At 39.6% G+C, this 16,036-nt stretch overlaps 1 protein-coding gene across 8 annotated transcripts in view; it reads right to left on the bottom strand.

Moving 5' to 3' along the window:
• The window catches only part of dync1i1 (dynein, cytoplasmic 1, intermediate chain 1), a 28,753-nt gene extending 13,903 nt beyond the window's left edge, over positions 1 to 14,850 (bottom strand). The window contains exons 1-10 of one of the 8 annotated variants that reach the window (XM_017715978.2): positions 14,713 to 14,850; positions 13,638 to 13,753; positions 11,858 to 11,972; positions 7,509 to 7,650; positions 2,948 to 2,953; positions 2,640 to 2,699; positions 2,338 to 2,453; positions 1,597 to 1,686; positions 1,171 to 1,333; positions 858 to 957 (exon numbers count right to left, since the gene is read on the bottom strand). In XM_017715978.2, coding sequence (XP_017571467.2) covers positions 858 to 957; positions 1,171 to 1,333; positions 1,597 to 1,686; positions 2,338 to 2,453; positions 2,640 to 2,699; positions 2,948 to 2,953; positions 7,509 to 7,650; positions 11,858 to 11,972; positions 13,638 to 13,745 — 900 coding nt within the window. In that variant the 5' untranslated portion in view covers positions 13,746 to 13,753; positions 14,713 to 14,850. Of the gene's footprint in view, positions 1 to 857; positions 958 to 1,170; positions 1,334 to 1,596; positions 1,687 to 2,337; positions 2,454 to 2,639; positions 2,700 to 2,947; positions 2,954 to 7,508; positions 7,651 to 11,857; positions 11,973 to 13,637; positions 13,754 to 14,712 lie in introns of those variants that run through there. The other 7 variants (XM_017715980.2, XM_017715982.2, XM_037537222.1 and 4 more) reach the window with 7 other exon arrangements.
• Between the last annotated feature and the right edge of the window lie 1,186 nt (positions 14,851 to 16,036).

The following is a 16,036-nucleotide window of genomic DNA, read 5'->3' as shown; positions in this document are numbered from 1 at the left end:
TTGGCAACTTCCAAACCATTTCGTAGCTCAATTGTGAGACCCATTTCCATAATGTGGTACAAGGAGGGACAGCAAGTGGGACAGAGTGGGTCCAGACATGGGACTGGGACAGAGTGGGTCAAGAGGTTTCACAGAATGGGACAGGAGGGAAGAAAAGGGTGGGATGGAGTGGCACAGAAAATGATACAGAGTGCAACAGGAGGTGGGACAAGGAGGGACTGAGTGGGATTGTAATTACATAGGAGGTTTGATGAAGTAGAACAGGAGGAGAGACAGGGTGGGATAGGAGGTATGGGATGGAGTGTGACAGAAGATGAGACTAAGGGATGGAGTGAGAGAGGAGATGGGACAGAATAGTACGGACCAGGAGGGACAGGAAAAAAGGAAAGTAATGCTTAGACAAAACCTGCAAGTCAATTACACATGGACACAGTTCTGTAACTATGATGAAAGTGAAAATTAGATGGGTCTTAAAAATCTTCTTGGTAGTACACGCTTGAAAGACTTGCATGGATGTGTGTGATGAGCTCTTGAGCTTTTGCAAAAATAATTAGTTACAGACATATTTGAGACAGAAGAAACCAACAAATGCAACCACAAGATTCATTTAGAAGGAAATGGTTTTACAGTGTAAAAAATTATTTAAGCTTAACAAGTCTGACCATCAATGGCTGCAGCCACCATGTGGTTAAACTATGAAATGTAGACTTTAAAAATAATTAATATCTTTCAACCTGATTCTACAGAATCAGCATTCAGTGACTTGAGGTAGACCTGGGACAATTCCATGAAAGTGAGCATTAATAATAATTTCAGTCACTCTTACCAACCAGCACTAACAAACCAGTCTCCCTTACCTGTGGTGACCAATCCAGACAGGTGACAACTCGGTGTTTCGACCACTGTTCATCATAGAATTGTCGATTGAAAGACATATTTAATCCAGCTTGAGTGTCCCTAATGACCAAATATGATAACACTAGCTTAATGCAGTTACACAAGATCACAGATAAGCTTGTTTTTAGCCTGCTGAAACTACACAAAAAATCTAAATGTAAATAATAAAAAGTGATTACTTCATGTATTTAAATTTAAATTGAATTGAAATGGACTGAAATAAGCTTTTTGTCGTCCAAACAGTACGTAAAGTTTAATGAGAAACGGCCTTACCCCTCTCTGTCTTCCATGTCACGGCCGCTATAGTCAAAGAAAATATCAGAGTCTTCTGCAAGAGCACGCTCCATCACCCTAATGCTACGGTCAAAGAAGATCAGGAAATCCTCAGAGTGAATGATTTGCTGCTTCTCCTCCTCTGTCAGCTCCCTTGGATGGTCTACAACAAAATATCAGTGTAGTTATCCCTTCTTTTAAGTTTAAGTTTATACGAGTTCTTCATTGTTCATCAATATAACCTCTATCCGTCACATCTGTATTGTATGGTTGAACACGTAGAATAATTTCAATGCATTACCCTGTACTTAACTTTTAAACGTAGTAACTGGCCATTCAACACAGATGAGGCAGCTAAAAACTGGCATATTCCTTCATTGGAAATGTACTTATAAATAGCCAGTCACAATTTGAGATCATTCTTACCTTGCTGCATTTCCTGAGGGGTTACCTCCTCTTGTTCATCAGACTGAAGGTCGCTTTTAGCCACTGGCAGCTCTTCATCCTCTTCCTCCTCTGTGGAAAACAATAATAGCAAAGTGATGAGTGGGACAGATGGTCCAGAGTGGTAGCAACAACAGACAATTTTATGTGGCAGAACTGTATGGTTAGTATTAAGAATATCAAGTGCCGGTAGTGGGTCTTTTGCCAAGTTGAGTATATACAGAACAAAATTATAAATGCAGCATTTTTGGTTTTGCTCCAGTTTGATAAAAATAATTTTTTTTCCCACCACTACAGGCAAATGGTGCGCATACCACCATATAAATCATATAAAACTCAAGCTTTTGTGCAAATCTGAAATACACTATAGCCTGAAAACATGAGCGGTAACCTAACCAGGTTTCAGTCAGTTGTTCAGAATTGGAGAACAGCAGCAGCTCTATTGCAAGGCTTTACTAAAAGTCACATTGCTCATTCAATCACTGTAACATTGCAACATATAAGGTAAAATATGTTAATGTCTGTTACAGGCTTTAAATAAAATGTGAAACATGAAATATCTTTTGCAAACTTTAAATGTCTGTTCAGCCAAAAAGTGTTGATGTGCCCCTTGAAATTAGTGTATTGTAAATGTAAACTGTTCACACCATTACTCTCAGAAGGTGTGAAAAGTAATGATTTTTCACTTTAAAATGCTTATGAGTACCTGCCATGGCATTTTACCTTCAGACAGATTTGGGTCTATAGGAGTCTGGGTCTCTTTAGAGTAAGTAACCAATTCTTTCGGCATGAAGTCAATCTGAACAATCTTGGATGCTCCAAGTCTCCTCATTCTGCACCTGAGAAATAGGCATTAAAACATTTAGAAGCATAGATAATGAAAGATAAATTAGCACTCATTTTCAATTTTAATTATATTCTGGAAAAAGGATGCTGGAACTTTCTTTAAGCCTCCAGCTTAAAGGGTTAGTGCACTTTAACTTGTCACAATGGTGATCTACATCTGCAGGTAATGAAAATCTCACCCATGCTCAGAGTCCGCAAGAAGCTGAAGAGCTGAGGGGTCTGTGTCCCACTGCAGCGTCCTGGACATATCAGCATAACAGGAAAGGAGAGAACAGAACATGCCTAATTAGCCCCTGGAGCAGCATTAGCAGCACCTTTCATGCATGATTTCATGAGGTACCACGCTGCCACATACGATGAAGTCACATGTACTGCACACTGTACTGTTGTGTCACACAGATAAATACATACTGACTCAGTAATGGGAAACAAATCACTTGACAGATCTAAATATATACAAAAAGTCAACACCTACGTTACTCCTTACCTATATCTGCTTCCCCCATTAAAAGATGGAAAAAAACGGAAGACAGTCTTAGTTTAGGACAAAGTGGTCAAAAAGGATTTAGCATTAAAAGTGAACACATTCAAATCGCTAAAGCCAAATGTAGATAAGGGTGAACTAGAGCAAGTGCAAGAGCAAATGTACCAGGAATGTTTTGTGTAGTTAAATAGATTCAAGCTCAAGGTACTTGTGGACAGCTATTGGACAGATATTTCTCAATATTCACCCTGAAGGCACACTGCCTCATTATGTTAATCACCCACTTGGTGGCTATAATATAGCACCATTTTAAAGCATGCAAACAACTCAAAAGCAAGAGCTACTGGAACTTTCAATACACAGCTTAATCAAAAACTTGCTAGAGATGTCATTTTATCACACTGATATTTTCCTAGTCAGAAACAAATCTGCAACATTTCTAGCTTCTTTTCTCTGATCATATTTATTCTGATGCATTTTTTGCATTTAGGTTGAAAGGCTTGTATGCTTCATAAAACACAGAATTGTATTAACTGTGTTTCCCTATAACTGACTGTGTTACAGCAAAAAAATAATTAAACAGGTTACATCATGCCCCACTCTCCTCTACATACAAAAGACACAAAATACATTCTCAAATCAACCATACTGTATAACTTCAGGCTGATTATACTGAAGTAGATTATGGTAGATTTCAGATTTAGATTTAAAGCACATCTAAATTACACTGACCCCACACTGAAAGCTCCCAATCCTTCATAATTTTAAATCTAAAAGTCACAGGTTTTCAGGTTAAAGCAAAAGATTAAAGCAATTTAAAAAGGCCTAGTCCACACTCATCAAGAGCTTTATAGTGTTGTAGACAGAATGATATTACTAAACAGTGTTGCCTCAGTAAGGAAAGTGGCTATTGGCTGTCCTAAAAGTCGCTAGAAGTCATTAAATGACGTAGTCGCCTAATTTGTATAATCATACATTTGCGTGTATTTGAAGCTGTAGAAAAAAGGAATAACGTTGTGGGAGAGAAAAAAGTGAGTTAAAAACTCCCTAAATATGTTAGAACTACAAATAAACTCTGAATAAATGAACTTTTTCTGTTGAGTCTTTTTTTTTTATTGCCTTTGAAATAGGCCGTCACTTCTCAAAATAACTTCATGACTTTAATGCTTTGTCTAGACCCACATTCCATAAATCATTTTTACGTAAATTACATAAATCAATTTTGTCCTGCATTGTTAAATATTAGCATATCAAATTTAATCAAAAGACTGGTTATGTGGGATGGAACTGCTGCTCTACGCTCAACCCTCCTCCTTTATCCGGGCTTGGGGCCGACCGGCAAAGTGACCTTAAACGAGACACTTTGGCAGAGTTACTTAGTTTTTTTTGTTTTCTGTCTTTTTTATTTCAATTTTAAAAATGTATTTATTTATTTATTTTTACATCCTGCTCTGTAAATAGCAGTGTAAAAAGCAGTGGCTTTGGGCATGCACAGTTCATTTGCAGTGTGGACGTGGAGCGGTGTGGGTCTGCTCTGACTGTGAGACCGAGCGCTGTGAGTGCTGTGGGACGGGGCTCATGGCAGCACCTGCTGCTCGCTGAGGACAGTAACTGAAGAACATGTGTGTTCACCTCAGAGTCTCCAAAAGTCTCCAATAACACCAGAAAAAGTCGCTAGATTTGTCGCTAGTCGCTTTTTTTTTAATAAAAGGTCTGAAAAGTCGCTAAATATATCGACAATGTCGCTATAAAGTTGGCAACACTGTTACTAAAACTGTGCTTCCAATTGGAATCACAACAGAATAAGTTTCATTTTATCTCAAAACATTTTCTGTGTTTATTTCTGTGTGGTAAAGCAGAAATATAATAACAGTTAGTTGTAGAATAAAGTAATTTGTTATCTATCAGCCAATGCTCAGCAAAATGACAGTTATTGTGAAAAGAGGGCTTCTCAGATTGTGACCAATCGGACTGTGTCACTGGAAGAATTGCTGAAGAATAGGATTTATCATTACTTTTGGGACAGCAGAAAATACTGTGGATATATTGCTCACCCCTAGCTTAATGCATATTGGTTGGTCAAGCAAAGAAATTATTCAACTTTATAAAACTGGGGTCCTAGGCTGGCTTTACATGGTGAAACTTTCATGCAACTAATTGCGAGTTGCTTATTTCTGTGCAACTTGACAGCTACATGAAGCAACCAAAAATGGACCCAACACAGTCAGTTACTACACTAATTAGCCAACTTAGTAGCTTATCCTTTGTGATACACTTTCCACTGGGTGTTATTTATATACTGGCAGCATGATTTTTCATACAATTTTTCCAGCTGTCATTGCCGTTGTTTTTGACAGATGTATTTCTGTCTTTTATCTATCAGTAGGAACCTAGTACGTATTTGACTTGATATCAGCAGATTAATGAAGAAGAATAAACTACCAAACCTCCAGTTGTTTTAACAGCCTTTACAGTTAGTTGGCTAGTTAGTGCAGAAGTTTACAGAAACATTAGCTTTAACAAACTCACACTGCTGTTGTAAGTTCAGGAATGTGACAAAATGAAAATTACCAAGCTTGTATAAAGCCAGAAGGACCTCCTTTACAACCTCTCAATAAACCATCTTGTTTCATTTTCATGTGAAACCAATTGTTTAACATCATGCCACTTGACATGTTCACATGATGCCTTACCAGTATTTTGATTGGCTTTTTTCATGAAACCTGTCTCACAAAATTAAGACACTCACAACTAGTTTTAAATGAGTTTCAGGACACTTCACATTACAGTATCTCACAAAAGTGAGTACACCCCTCACATTTCTGCAAATATTTTATTATATCTTTCATGGGACAACACTATGGAAATAAAAATTGGATATAACTTAAAGTAGTCAGTGTACAGCTTGTATAGCAGTATAGATTTACTGTCCTCTGAAAATAATTTGACACACAACAATTAATTTCTAAATAGCTGGCAACACAAGCGAGTACACCTAACAGTCAACAATTGTACCCAATTGTGTTGTTGTCATTCCCTGGTGTTATATGACTCGTTAGAGTTACAAGGTACCAGGTATAACTGGGGAGCAGAGCTGTTACATTTGGTGTTTTGGGTACAATTCGCTCATACTGGTCACTGGATATTCAACATGGCACCTCTTGGCAAAGAATCTCTGAGGATGTGAGAAATAGAATTGTTGTTCTCCACAAAGACAGCCTAGGCTATAAGAAGATTGCTAACACCCTGAAACTGAGCTATAGCACAGTATTCAAGGTCATACAGCGGTTTTTCAGGACAGGTTCCACTCGGAACAGGCCTTGCCAGGGTTGACCAAAGAAGAGTCCACGTGTTCAGCATCATATCCAGGGGTTGGCTTCAAAAAATTACTGCAGAGGTTGAAGAAGAGGGAGGTCAGCCTGTCAGTGCTCAGATCATATGCTGCACAATGCATCAACTCGGTCTGCATGGCCGTCATCCCAGAAGGAAGCCTCTTCTGAAGCTGACGCACAAGAAAGCCTGCAAGCAGTTTGCTGAAGACAAGCAGTCCAAGGACATGGATTACTGGAACCATGTCCTGTGGTTTGACGAGACCAAGATAATCTTTTTAGGCTCAGATGATGTTCAGCATATGTGGTGGCGTGCTGGTGAGGACTGCCAAGACAACTGTCTCTTGCCTCTGGTCAAGCATGGTGGTGGTGGAGGCATCATGATATGGAGCTGCACGAGTGCTGCCGGCACTGGGGAGCTGTGGTTTATTGAGGGAAACATAAATTCCAACATGTGCTCTGACATTCTGAAGCAGAGCATGATTCCCTCCCTTCGGAAACATGGCAGTTTTTCAACACAATAATGACCCCAAACACACCTCCATGATGAAACTGCCTTGCTGAAGGTAAAGGTGATGGACTGGCCAAGTATGTCTCCAGACCTAAAGCCAATTGAGCACCTGTGGGACATCCTCAAGCAGAAGGAGGAGGAGCACAAGGTGTCTAAGATCCCCCAGCTCTGTAATGTCATTATGGGGGAGTGGAAGAGGATTCCAGTAGCAACCTGTGCAGCTCTGGTGAATTCCATGCCCAAGAGGGTTAAGGCAGTGCTACATAATAATGGTGGTCACACAAAATATTGACACTTTGAGCACAACATGGACATGTGACTGTGACTCACTTGTATTGCCAGCTATTTAGACATTAATGGCTGTGCGTTGAATTATTTTCAGAGGACAGTAAATATATACTGCTGTACAAGCTGTACACTGACTACTTTAAGTTATATCCAATTTTCACTTCTATAGTGTTGTCCCATGAAAATAATATTTGCAGAAATGAGAGGGGCGTACTCACTTTTGTGAGATACTGTGTGTAACTCAAGGGCAACTGAGTTTCATACAGGTTTCAAGTCACTAAGGTGGCATGAAGTGGTAGTACCTTATAAAGACACCCTACAACATTCTAAAACCCTCTTGCCTTGTGTCAAATCTGTTTGAACCGGGTTTAAAAGTGATGCTAAACAGTTAAAAAGCTGATGAAAGACTTGCACACATCACTGAGTTTATCCGTACCTGGCCACTGTGCCACCGTCCACGGACTCCTGGCTCCCCGCCTCACTGGGTGTGCTCACTGATTGCGAAGAGGGAGACATAGGGGTTGGGACTAAATAATGAAAATAACAGGTATCCCATGTTAAAAGCTGCAGCGGCTGCACTGGGGACCAGCAGAGGCAGAAGAAAGAGCCAAATCAAAATTAACATGATGGATTGAAATGGTTAAAGCAAAGAGGAAGAAAAGAAGCAAAAAGAAAAAAAAAAACAGGAGAAATTGTCAAGCAATTGCCTTTTTGTTTTCTGTCACACTTGTGTAAATTTGATGTATACAATTATATAGCTGCATGCAAAAGCTTGGGCAACCCTGATCAAAGTGAAAAACGTTAATACATCTGCATGGAACAAATATGTGTAATTTAAAATATGTGTAATTTTAACAACTTTTAGTGCATGATTACCATTTATTTGCTGGAATTACCATAAAGCAGAAAAGAGAAACTAAATGTGCACTATTATGAGCATCTGGGAGATTCTAGGTCAGAGGTGCACTACTCCAGTCCTGGAGGGCTGGTGTCCAACACAGTTTGATGGCTTTCCTCTGCAAACACAGCTGATTCAACTCATCTGTTAATTGCCAGATTCAGTGGGTCTGTCTGACCAAGAGAACTACCAAACCGTGCTGGACGTCTAGGGCTCCAGTTGTGCATCTCTGCTCTAGGTGGCCCTGCCAAGACTGAAACAATTCATTTCAGCTCCTGCTCCTTCCTGGCTCCATCCCTCCTTCATTACACACACCTGTAGCTAGTCTATGGATTCAATTACAACTGCTTTATATTCTCCTTTGTTTGGTCTTGTGCTTTTCTTTGACAATACAGCAAGACAATGATTTAAAATTGGTGGATAGATTTCAAACATGATGTGCATGAAGTTGACATGAAACTGACTGAAACTTACATACATCACATTTTTTGTTTTATTTCTCTTATATATCATATTTAACTTTGTACCGTGCAGAGTTGGCATTAACTTTTTTTACTCAGAAAATCAACTAAATGTGTGATTTGCCCGGGGTCCCCAAACTTTTGCATATAACTGAAAATATCAAGTAACATCTTTGATGGTGATTTTTGGAAGTACAAATTTGTTATTAACACTGCAAATAAGCAAACAATGATCAACACATTACTGTAAGTCATTTGGTTTTGCCACCTTGGAGGCTAATTCAAGTGCAGCCACATTGCTCATGAAATATTTTTATAATAGTAAATGAAAACTTTTACATCAGTAAAAAAAAGCTTTACATCAGTTTTTATTTGTCTATTTTGTATTGTTTGTTGTACAGTATTCCCTGCTGAGGTTTTTTCCCATCGTTGCCTGAGAACTCACTGAGAGACTTTACACTCCGATAGCTATGCTGCAAGCTGGGACACTTTTCCACAGTATCAGAGTCTGACTAAGCCTGACGAAGTCTGGCTAATTCGTAAGCCAGGTACTTTGCAATGTTCTTGCGCAGTCTGACAAAAGTCGTGACTTGCACCACGACAGTGGAGCTGGACTAGGCAGCGAGCTTGAGATTTCGCACTGCAGCCAGAACACTTTGCATGGTAATGCCATGATGTGCCTAGGCTGCAAGCTGGGGACTGCGCACCACGACAGTGGACTTTGACTAAGCCGCAAACTGGATAATTCACATGGTTTGTGTGAATCCCCCTGTGAACCACGACAGCTGAGTTTGACTAGGCCACATGTTGGGAACTTTCTAGCGTGACAGCTTTACTAGGCAGTGACACGGAAACTTTACACATTGACAGTGGAGTCTGAATAGGTAGCAACCCAGGGACTTTATACCATGACAGTGGAGTTTGACTAGGGACTTTGCACAACAACGAAGTCTGAATTGGCAGTGAGCTAGGGCGACAGTGTCTGACTAGGTTGCAAGTGAAAATTTAAATTATGATGGACAGGGTCTTGGCACAACAGTGGTGGTCTTTGACTAGGCCAAAGATCAGGGATTTCACATGGTCATGGCAAGTTTGACTAGGCTGTGAGCTGGGAAACTGGGGGTGGGGTGTGTGTGGGGTGTGGGTGTTTGAGAACTAATGAATTAACTAATTAACAGCAACAACAACAACATATGAATGAAGTAGTAACACAAGTGTTCCCTGCAACACTCATTCGCTCTGAGCAGCCTCAGTTTTTCCTGATTCAGGGAAATGGTGAAAAAGACCACTCTTTAAAGTCTCTTGTAGTGCTTATTATCAGAAGGTTCATAAAATCTTTTTTTAAAAAGACTGCCTGGCAATGGTAACTCAAGCATACCAAAACCACACATTAATTCCTATTTAACAACTCTCATTCATGTTGCATGACCATGAATTGGATATGTGATCTAGAACCACACATGAAAGTGGTTCATATGTGTTCATATGTCTCTGAAAGCATTACATCTGCATCACATTATTGCAAAAAAACGGATTCATGCCACTTCAACCTGGTAACATGAGCGTTATACAACACCAAGTTCAGGGCCTAACTGAAAAGAGAAATCACAGAAGATTACACATCTGCTAGCATGAAATGTAAATTGAACGTATAACAACTCTAGACTTCAAAGGGTCAGGCTCATAGAGGCGGTCTTCCATCCAAGTCTTGGAGGATTCCAGTGTTCTGCATGCATTGATTTTATCAACTAACTGTAAATTTATGCACAATCTGAATCAAGTTTCTTGCTGCAGCACTTCACCAGGACTTGAGATTTGGAAATCACTGTATAAGACATTAAAAAGAATAAACTGTATCAGAAATGGAGACAAAAATGTAACGGAAAATAAAATTCAACAATCTGAACTTTTATCTATAAATAAATATGAAAAGAAAAACTACAAAAAAAAAACAAATATGTAACTGCGCATCACTACTTCATCACTACCCAAAAACTAATATACTTTAAGATGCACTTGCAGAAAATTAGTCAGAATTCATGGCAAAAGAACAAGAGCAGACAAACGTTAATGATCAAAATTTAAATATATAAAAGTGCACATATAAAATGTGCCCATGCTGAATAAGTGTACAATTATCATACAACACCACAGGTTCCCAAACCTGGTCCTCGACACATAAACACATATAATACATGCACATTATACAGCTAAAACTATTAGTTTCAGTTCAGTTGTTTCGCATTAGTAACAGGTGTATAAAATCAAGCACATAGCCATGCAATCTCCATAGACAAACAAGGGCAATAGATTGGGTTGTACTGAACAGCTCCATAGCTATAATTTTAATCCTATGTGGCCAGAGGATGCCACATTTGCAGTCAGTTTGTTAAATTTCTGCTCTGTTAGAGCTGCCCTGGTCATGGTCAACTGTAAGTGCTAATGTGAAATGGAGCAACCCATTTATCAGCAACAAGAGATTAGACATGAAGCAGTAACTGTAAATCAGGAGCTTTGTGAAATAGGTTTACATGACACACAGGCTTAAAACATTATGTGCAGTGCCAAGTGTGGGCTGGAGTGGTGTGCCACCACTGGAGCAGTGGAAATTCTCTGGAGTGATCTATCACGCTTCACTATCTAGATGTCTGTTGGCCAAATCTGGATTTGGCAGAAGCCAGGAAAATGCACCCTACCAGAAACAGTAAAGTTTGGTGGAGGAGGGATAATGTTCTGGGGTTTGGACTAGGCCTCTTAGAGCCAGTGAAAGGCAATTGTAATGGTACAGCATATTAAGACATTTTAGACAGTTATCCTACCTACCCCGTATCAGAAATAAATTTATAACTTTTAGAATCAAATGTTTTCCCTCATTTGCTGTGAGCTAGGAAATGAAAAGACTGTTCACAGCGAGGGAACTGAAATTATTGCTGAAACAGGTTCTCAGAGCAAGAGCACAGAACAAAATCACGTAGGTTACACATTCATAGCTCTGTGAACAATTGCAACAGAACATGCCAACCCTGACCAAAACATTGTTAACTGGCCATTTAGACGTGTAAATCTCTGACTTCAGAAGGAGGAAATCCTTTCAGATTTCTCTCAATTTTATTATATTTTTTAACAATTATTTCCCCAATTAAGTCATTGACAATTCCAATCCTTCTCATCCAGAAAGTAAGGTCAAAGTCAAAACCTCGGACAGTTATGTTTAAGTTACATTTAAAAACAGCCTAAAAACAAACCACATACTTTAAATATGTACGTTCAATAGTGCCATTATGTACTAACTCACTCTTCTGTCTGTTATCACTTCATTTCTTAAGCAATTTTGTTGCAAGTACATCTAGCAAATGATCCTATCAATATGCACTCTCTCTTATATAGGTGACACTATGAAGCTATTAGATGTGACAAATTGGATACCTAAAGGTGGTTCAGGTGAGATGCCAATGCTCTGGAGGAGAGCTTCGGTCTCTCTTCTCTTGCGGTCCAGGTCTGAGTCTTCTGATGCATTCTCTGTCTTTTGCTGTACCTCAGACTGCAATGGATATATAGCAAAAACAAGCAGAATCTGAGCAGAAATATAGCAATGAAAAGAAAGAACATACAACTCAACATGGGCAAAAAGAAGACATACAAAACAGTAAACAAATAAATCAGTACAATACTGTTATAGAAATACAGCAAAGAGGAACCAGAGGTTGCAATGTCTGCAATGCAAACATTTTATTTATTTAGCAAAATAACCAGTGAATACACATGTATCTTTCGAGATTTCATATGCAACGTTGATAATGAGACAGCAGTAGACAGAAACAGTGGTAAATTTGTAATAATATGCTTTCTTTGGGACAATTTTGCCTTAAACCACACTGCATGTAACAATACACCATGAAAATATTTTTTAAAAATATGTTTTAGGCAACAATCTGATCTCAAAACCATTGTAAAACATGTCTCAGGCATCAAACAATGTATTCATAACAATTTAGTGTAAATTAGATTTTTAGTCATTAAATGCTTCAGATATCTTGTTATTATCCCCACTGCTCTGACTCAAGTTTCTGTAGAATGGAGCACTTCACACCAAACCATTCCTATTTTTATTTTTTATTTTTTTAAAGACTTTTTTGATGGTACTGGCTAATACCGCTGGTTTGGTGATACTGGCTAATACCGCTGGTCAGTGCGCTACAAACACATAACTTGGCTGATTCTGGGATGTCCCTCTATTGTGTGCAGCAAACCAAATTTATGAAACCTTCAACTTTACTGAGGTTAGGGAACCAGCCTCGTGACCGGAAGGTCGCCGGTTTGATCCCCAGAGCTGACAGCACATGACTGATGTGTCCTTGAGCAAGACATCTCACCCCCAACTGCTCCCTGGGTGCTGCAGATTGGGCTGCCCACCACTCCGGGCAAGTGTGCTCACTGCCCCCTAGTGTGTGTTTGTGTGTGCTCACTAGAATGTATGAGGTGTTTCAGTTCAGATAGGTTAAATGTGGAGGTGAAATAATAAGGGTCACTTAATCTTAATTTCACTGTCATGAGACCACAGCAAAGCTTATGGTAAATCAGTAGTTCTTAACTAAACCGTGAGATAGATTAGTTATGTAGCATGCTCTGATAAACATGAAGACTACTTTTTAATCATCAATCCAGGAGCATCATTGAAAAACTCATCATGTTTTTGTGTTCATGCAAAATGAATATTCAGGTATTCCTAAATCAAAATTCTGGTGGAATTTTTAAAAACAGAATGAGCAAATGCTTGAATTGCCGAACGCTGTAAGTATAAGAATGGAAAATCTGCTGACTAGAAACAAGCCTATAATAGGTGCTAATGGAAAGGTAATATAGCACTTGTCCATTAGCTTCTACTGTACGTGTTTTGAATATGTGGGTTTCTGCCCTGGAAATCAAAGCCCATGATATTCAACTATATGCTACCGATGCAGCAAATAAAGGTTTGTTTTGAAAATACTAAAAAAGTAGTCCTTAAACACTGGTTAAAAACTTACTGGAAACCTAAAGACTGGTTGTAAAAAACAGCAAAAACCCTAGTAATATTCAGTGCACGTCACGAAAGTCAACATCGTATAATACAATAGTACACATTACTATTTCATTTCATGAAAAATGGTACCTCCTGAAAATGCTGGGAAATGCTAGGATTATTTGTTTAGTGAAAAAAAAAAATCACCTCTTTCTTTTTTCTCTCCTCTTCCTTTCTTTTCTTTTCTTCTCGGATCTGGGCGAGACGCTGTTTTTTGCGCTCAAGTTCAGCTTTCAGGTCACCTCTGTCAGACATCTTCTAAGCTTTTAAGACAGAATTTGCACAGGTCAGTTATGTCTGAAACGTAATGTACTATTAACACACTGAACAGCCAACTGTCCAGTTACATATAGTCCTTGAAAATCGGAGATACATATAAATATGTATAAAAAGAACAGTGAATTCTATGTGGATCATACAGTATTGGTGTCGATATCATGGACAAACAAGTTCATGCAGTCCATTTAAAGAAACTAGGCTACATACAAAAACAGCCTGATCTGAATTCATTCAGAGATTTCACAAAAACCCCCGTGACCCTGAGGAAGAAGCGGCTTAGAAAATGGATGGATGGATGGATGGATGGATGGATGGATAGATGGATGGATGAATGGATGGATTTCACAAAAACCAACACATTTCCACATTTTCACATTCCACCTACTGAGCCAATAGCAGTTCACCCCTGCCCATTCCAGCTTAAGCTATACAGACTATTTGAGCTCACACTGCTTTTGCTTTTTGACAAAATACATGTTATGTATGTGTTTATATGCATATACATACACACACACACACACACACATTATATATAACACATCAAAACAACAAGCAAATAACGAAAACAATGAGATACAATTAATTTTCAATTACAAAAAAGTGGTCAAAGAAAGGAAATGAAAGCTGCTACTTTGAACGAAGAGATTGTAAACAAAAGATTGAGGGAATAACGACAAAAGACAGAAGAGGAAGAAACTGTTATGGCACCACAAGCAGGTTGATAGAGGAAAAAAACACAGTCCGTTTTTAGATGATTTCTCCACAGAGGGACAAATTTCCCGATACGCTTTCGCCATTAGCTTTGTTCTTTTTCGCCAATCGTCAGAATCTGATTTTGGATGTGATCCGTCACAGGCTTAACGACTCGGCCAAACCCAAAACGGTAATGAACATCGCCACAACAGCCTTTTCTGATACACGATGACATGTAAAAGCACCGTACCGTCGATTCTTTGTCTTTACTGCCTTGAAAGCTTTAAAAGAGAGGTCCAGAAGATTCAGTGACGACTGAAGAGGTTCACTTCCATATTCTCATCAGCAGCAGCATCCAGACCCATGTTTTGTTTCCCACCAGTATTCGTACACACCCCGCCTCCTGCGCTGGGATTGTCTAGTAATTGGCGGAGCGCGCAGCAGTATGAAGGTTTAACCAATCCGAGTGCCGGACGCGAAATCATACTACCCAATCCCAGTACAGAGAGGCGAAACTTCTATGAATGCAGGTGGGTAAAGCAAACACATCGCATCCTGGTCAAACGCGGAAGTGGCCGTTTTGCTACGTCATGTCGACGCCTAGCAACAAAGGCAGGCAGGCTGATGGTGATTTACTCATTGTACATACACTATATTTCCCAAAGTATTCGCTCGTCTGCCTTCACATGCATATGAAATTGAGTGAAATCCCATTCTTAATCTATATAGGGTTTAATATGATGTCGGCCCACCCTTTGCAGCTATAAAAGCTTCAACTCTTCTGGGAAGGCTTTCCACAAGGGTTAAGAGTGTGTTTATGGGAATTTTTGACCATTCTTCCAGAAGCACATTTGTGAGGTCAGACACTGAGGTTGGACGAGAAGGCCTGGCTCGCAGTCTCCGCCCTAATTCATCCCAAAGGTGTTCTATCGGGTTGAGGTCAGGACTCTGTGCAGGCCAGTCAATTTCTTTCACACCAAACTCGCTCATCCATGTCTTCATGGTCCTTGCTTGGTGCACTGGTGCGCAGTCATGTTGGAACAGGAAGGGGCCATCCCCAAACTATTCCCACAAAGTTATGAGCATGAAATTGTTCAAAATCTCTTGGTCTGCTGAAGCATTAAGTGTTCCTTTTACTGGAACTAAGCCCAACTGCTGAAAAACAACCCCACACCATAATCCCCCCTCCACCAATCTTTACACTTGGCACAATGCAGTCAGACAAGTACCGTTCTCCAGGCAACTGCCAAACCCAGACTCGTCCATCAGATTGTCAGATAAAGAAGTGTGATTTATCACTCCACAGAACACGTCTCCACTGCTCTAGTCCAATGGTGGCACTTTACACCACTGCATTCAACGCTTTGCATTTACGCTTGGTGATGTAGGCTTGGATGCAGCTGCTCAGCCATGGAAACCCATTCCATGAAGCTCTCTACGCTGTTCTTGAGCTAATCTGAAGGCCACATGAAGCTTGGAGGTCTGTAGCAATTGACTCTGCAGAAAGTTGGCAATCTCTGCGCCTCAACTTCTGCTGACCCTGCATTGTCATTTTACATGGCCTACCACTTCGT

This window comes from Pygocentrus nattereri, chromosome 3 (genome assembly GCF_015220715.1).
Source record: "Pygocentrus nattereri isolate fPygNat1 chromosome 3, fPygNat1.pri, whole genome shotgun sequence".
Lineage (NCBI taxonomy): Eukaryota > Metazoa > Chordata > Actinopteri > Characiformes > Serrasalmidae > Pygocentrus > Pygocentrus nattereri.
The sequence above is the reverse complement of the archived record's forward strand: the minus strand, read 5'-3'. Positions and strand labels throughout refer to the sequence as shown.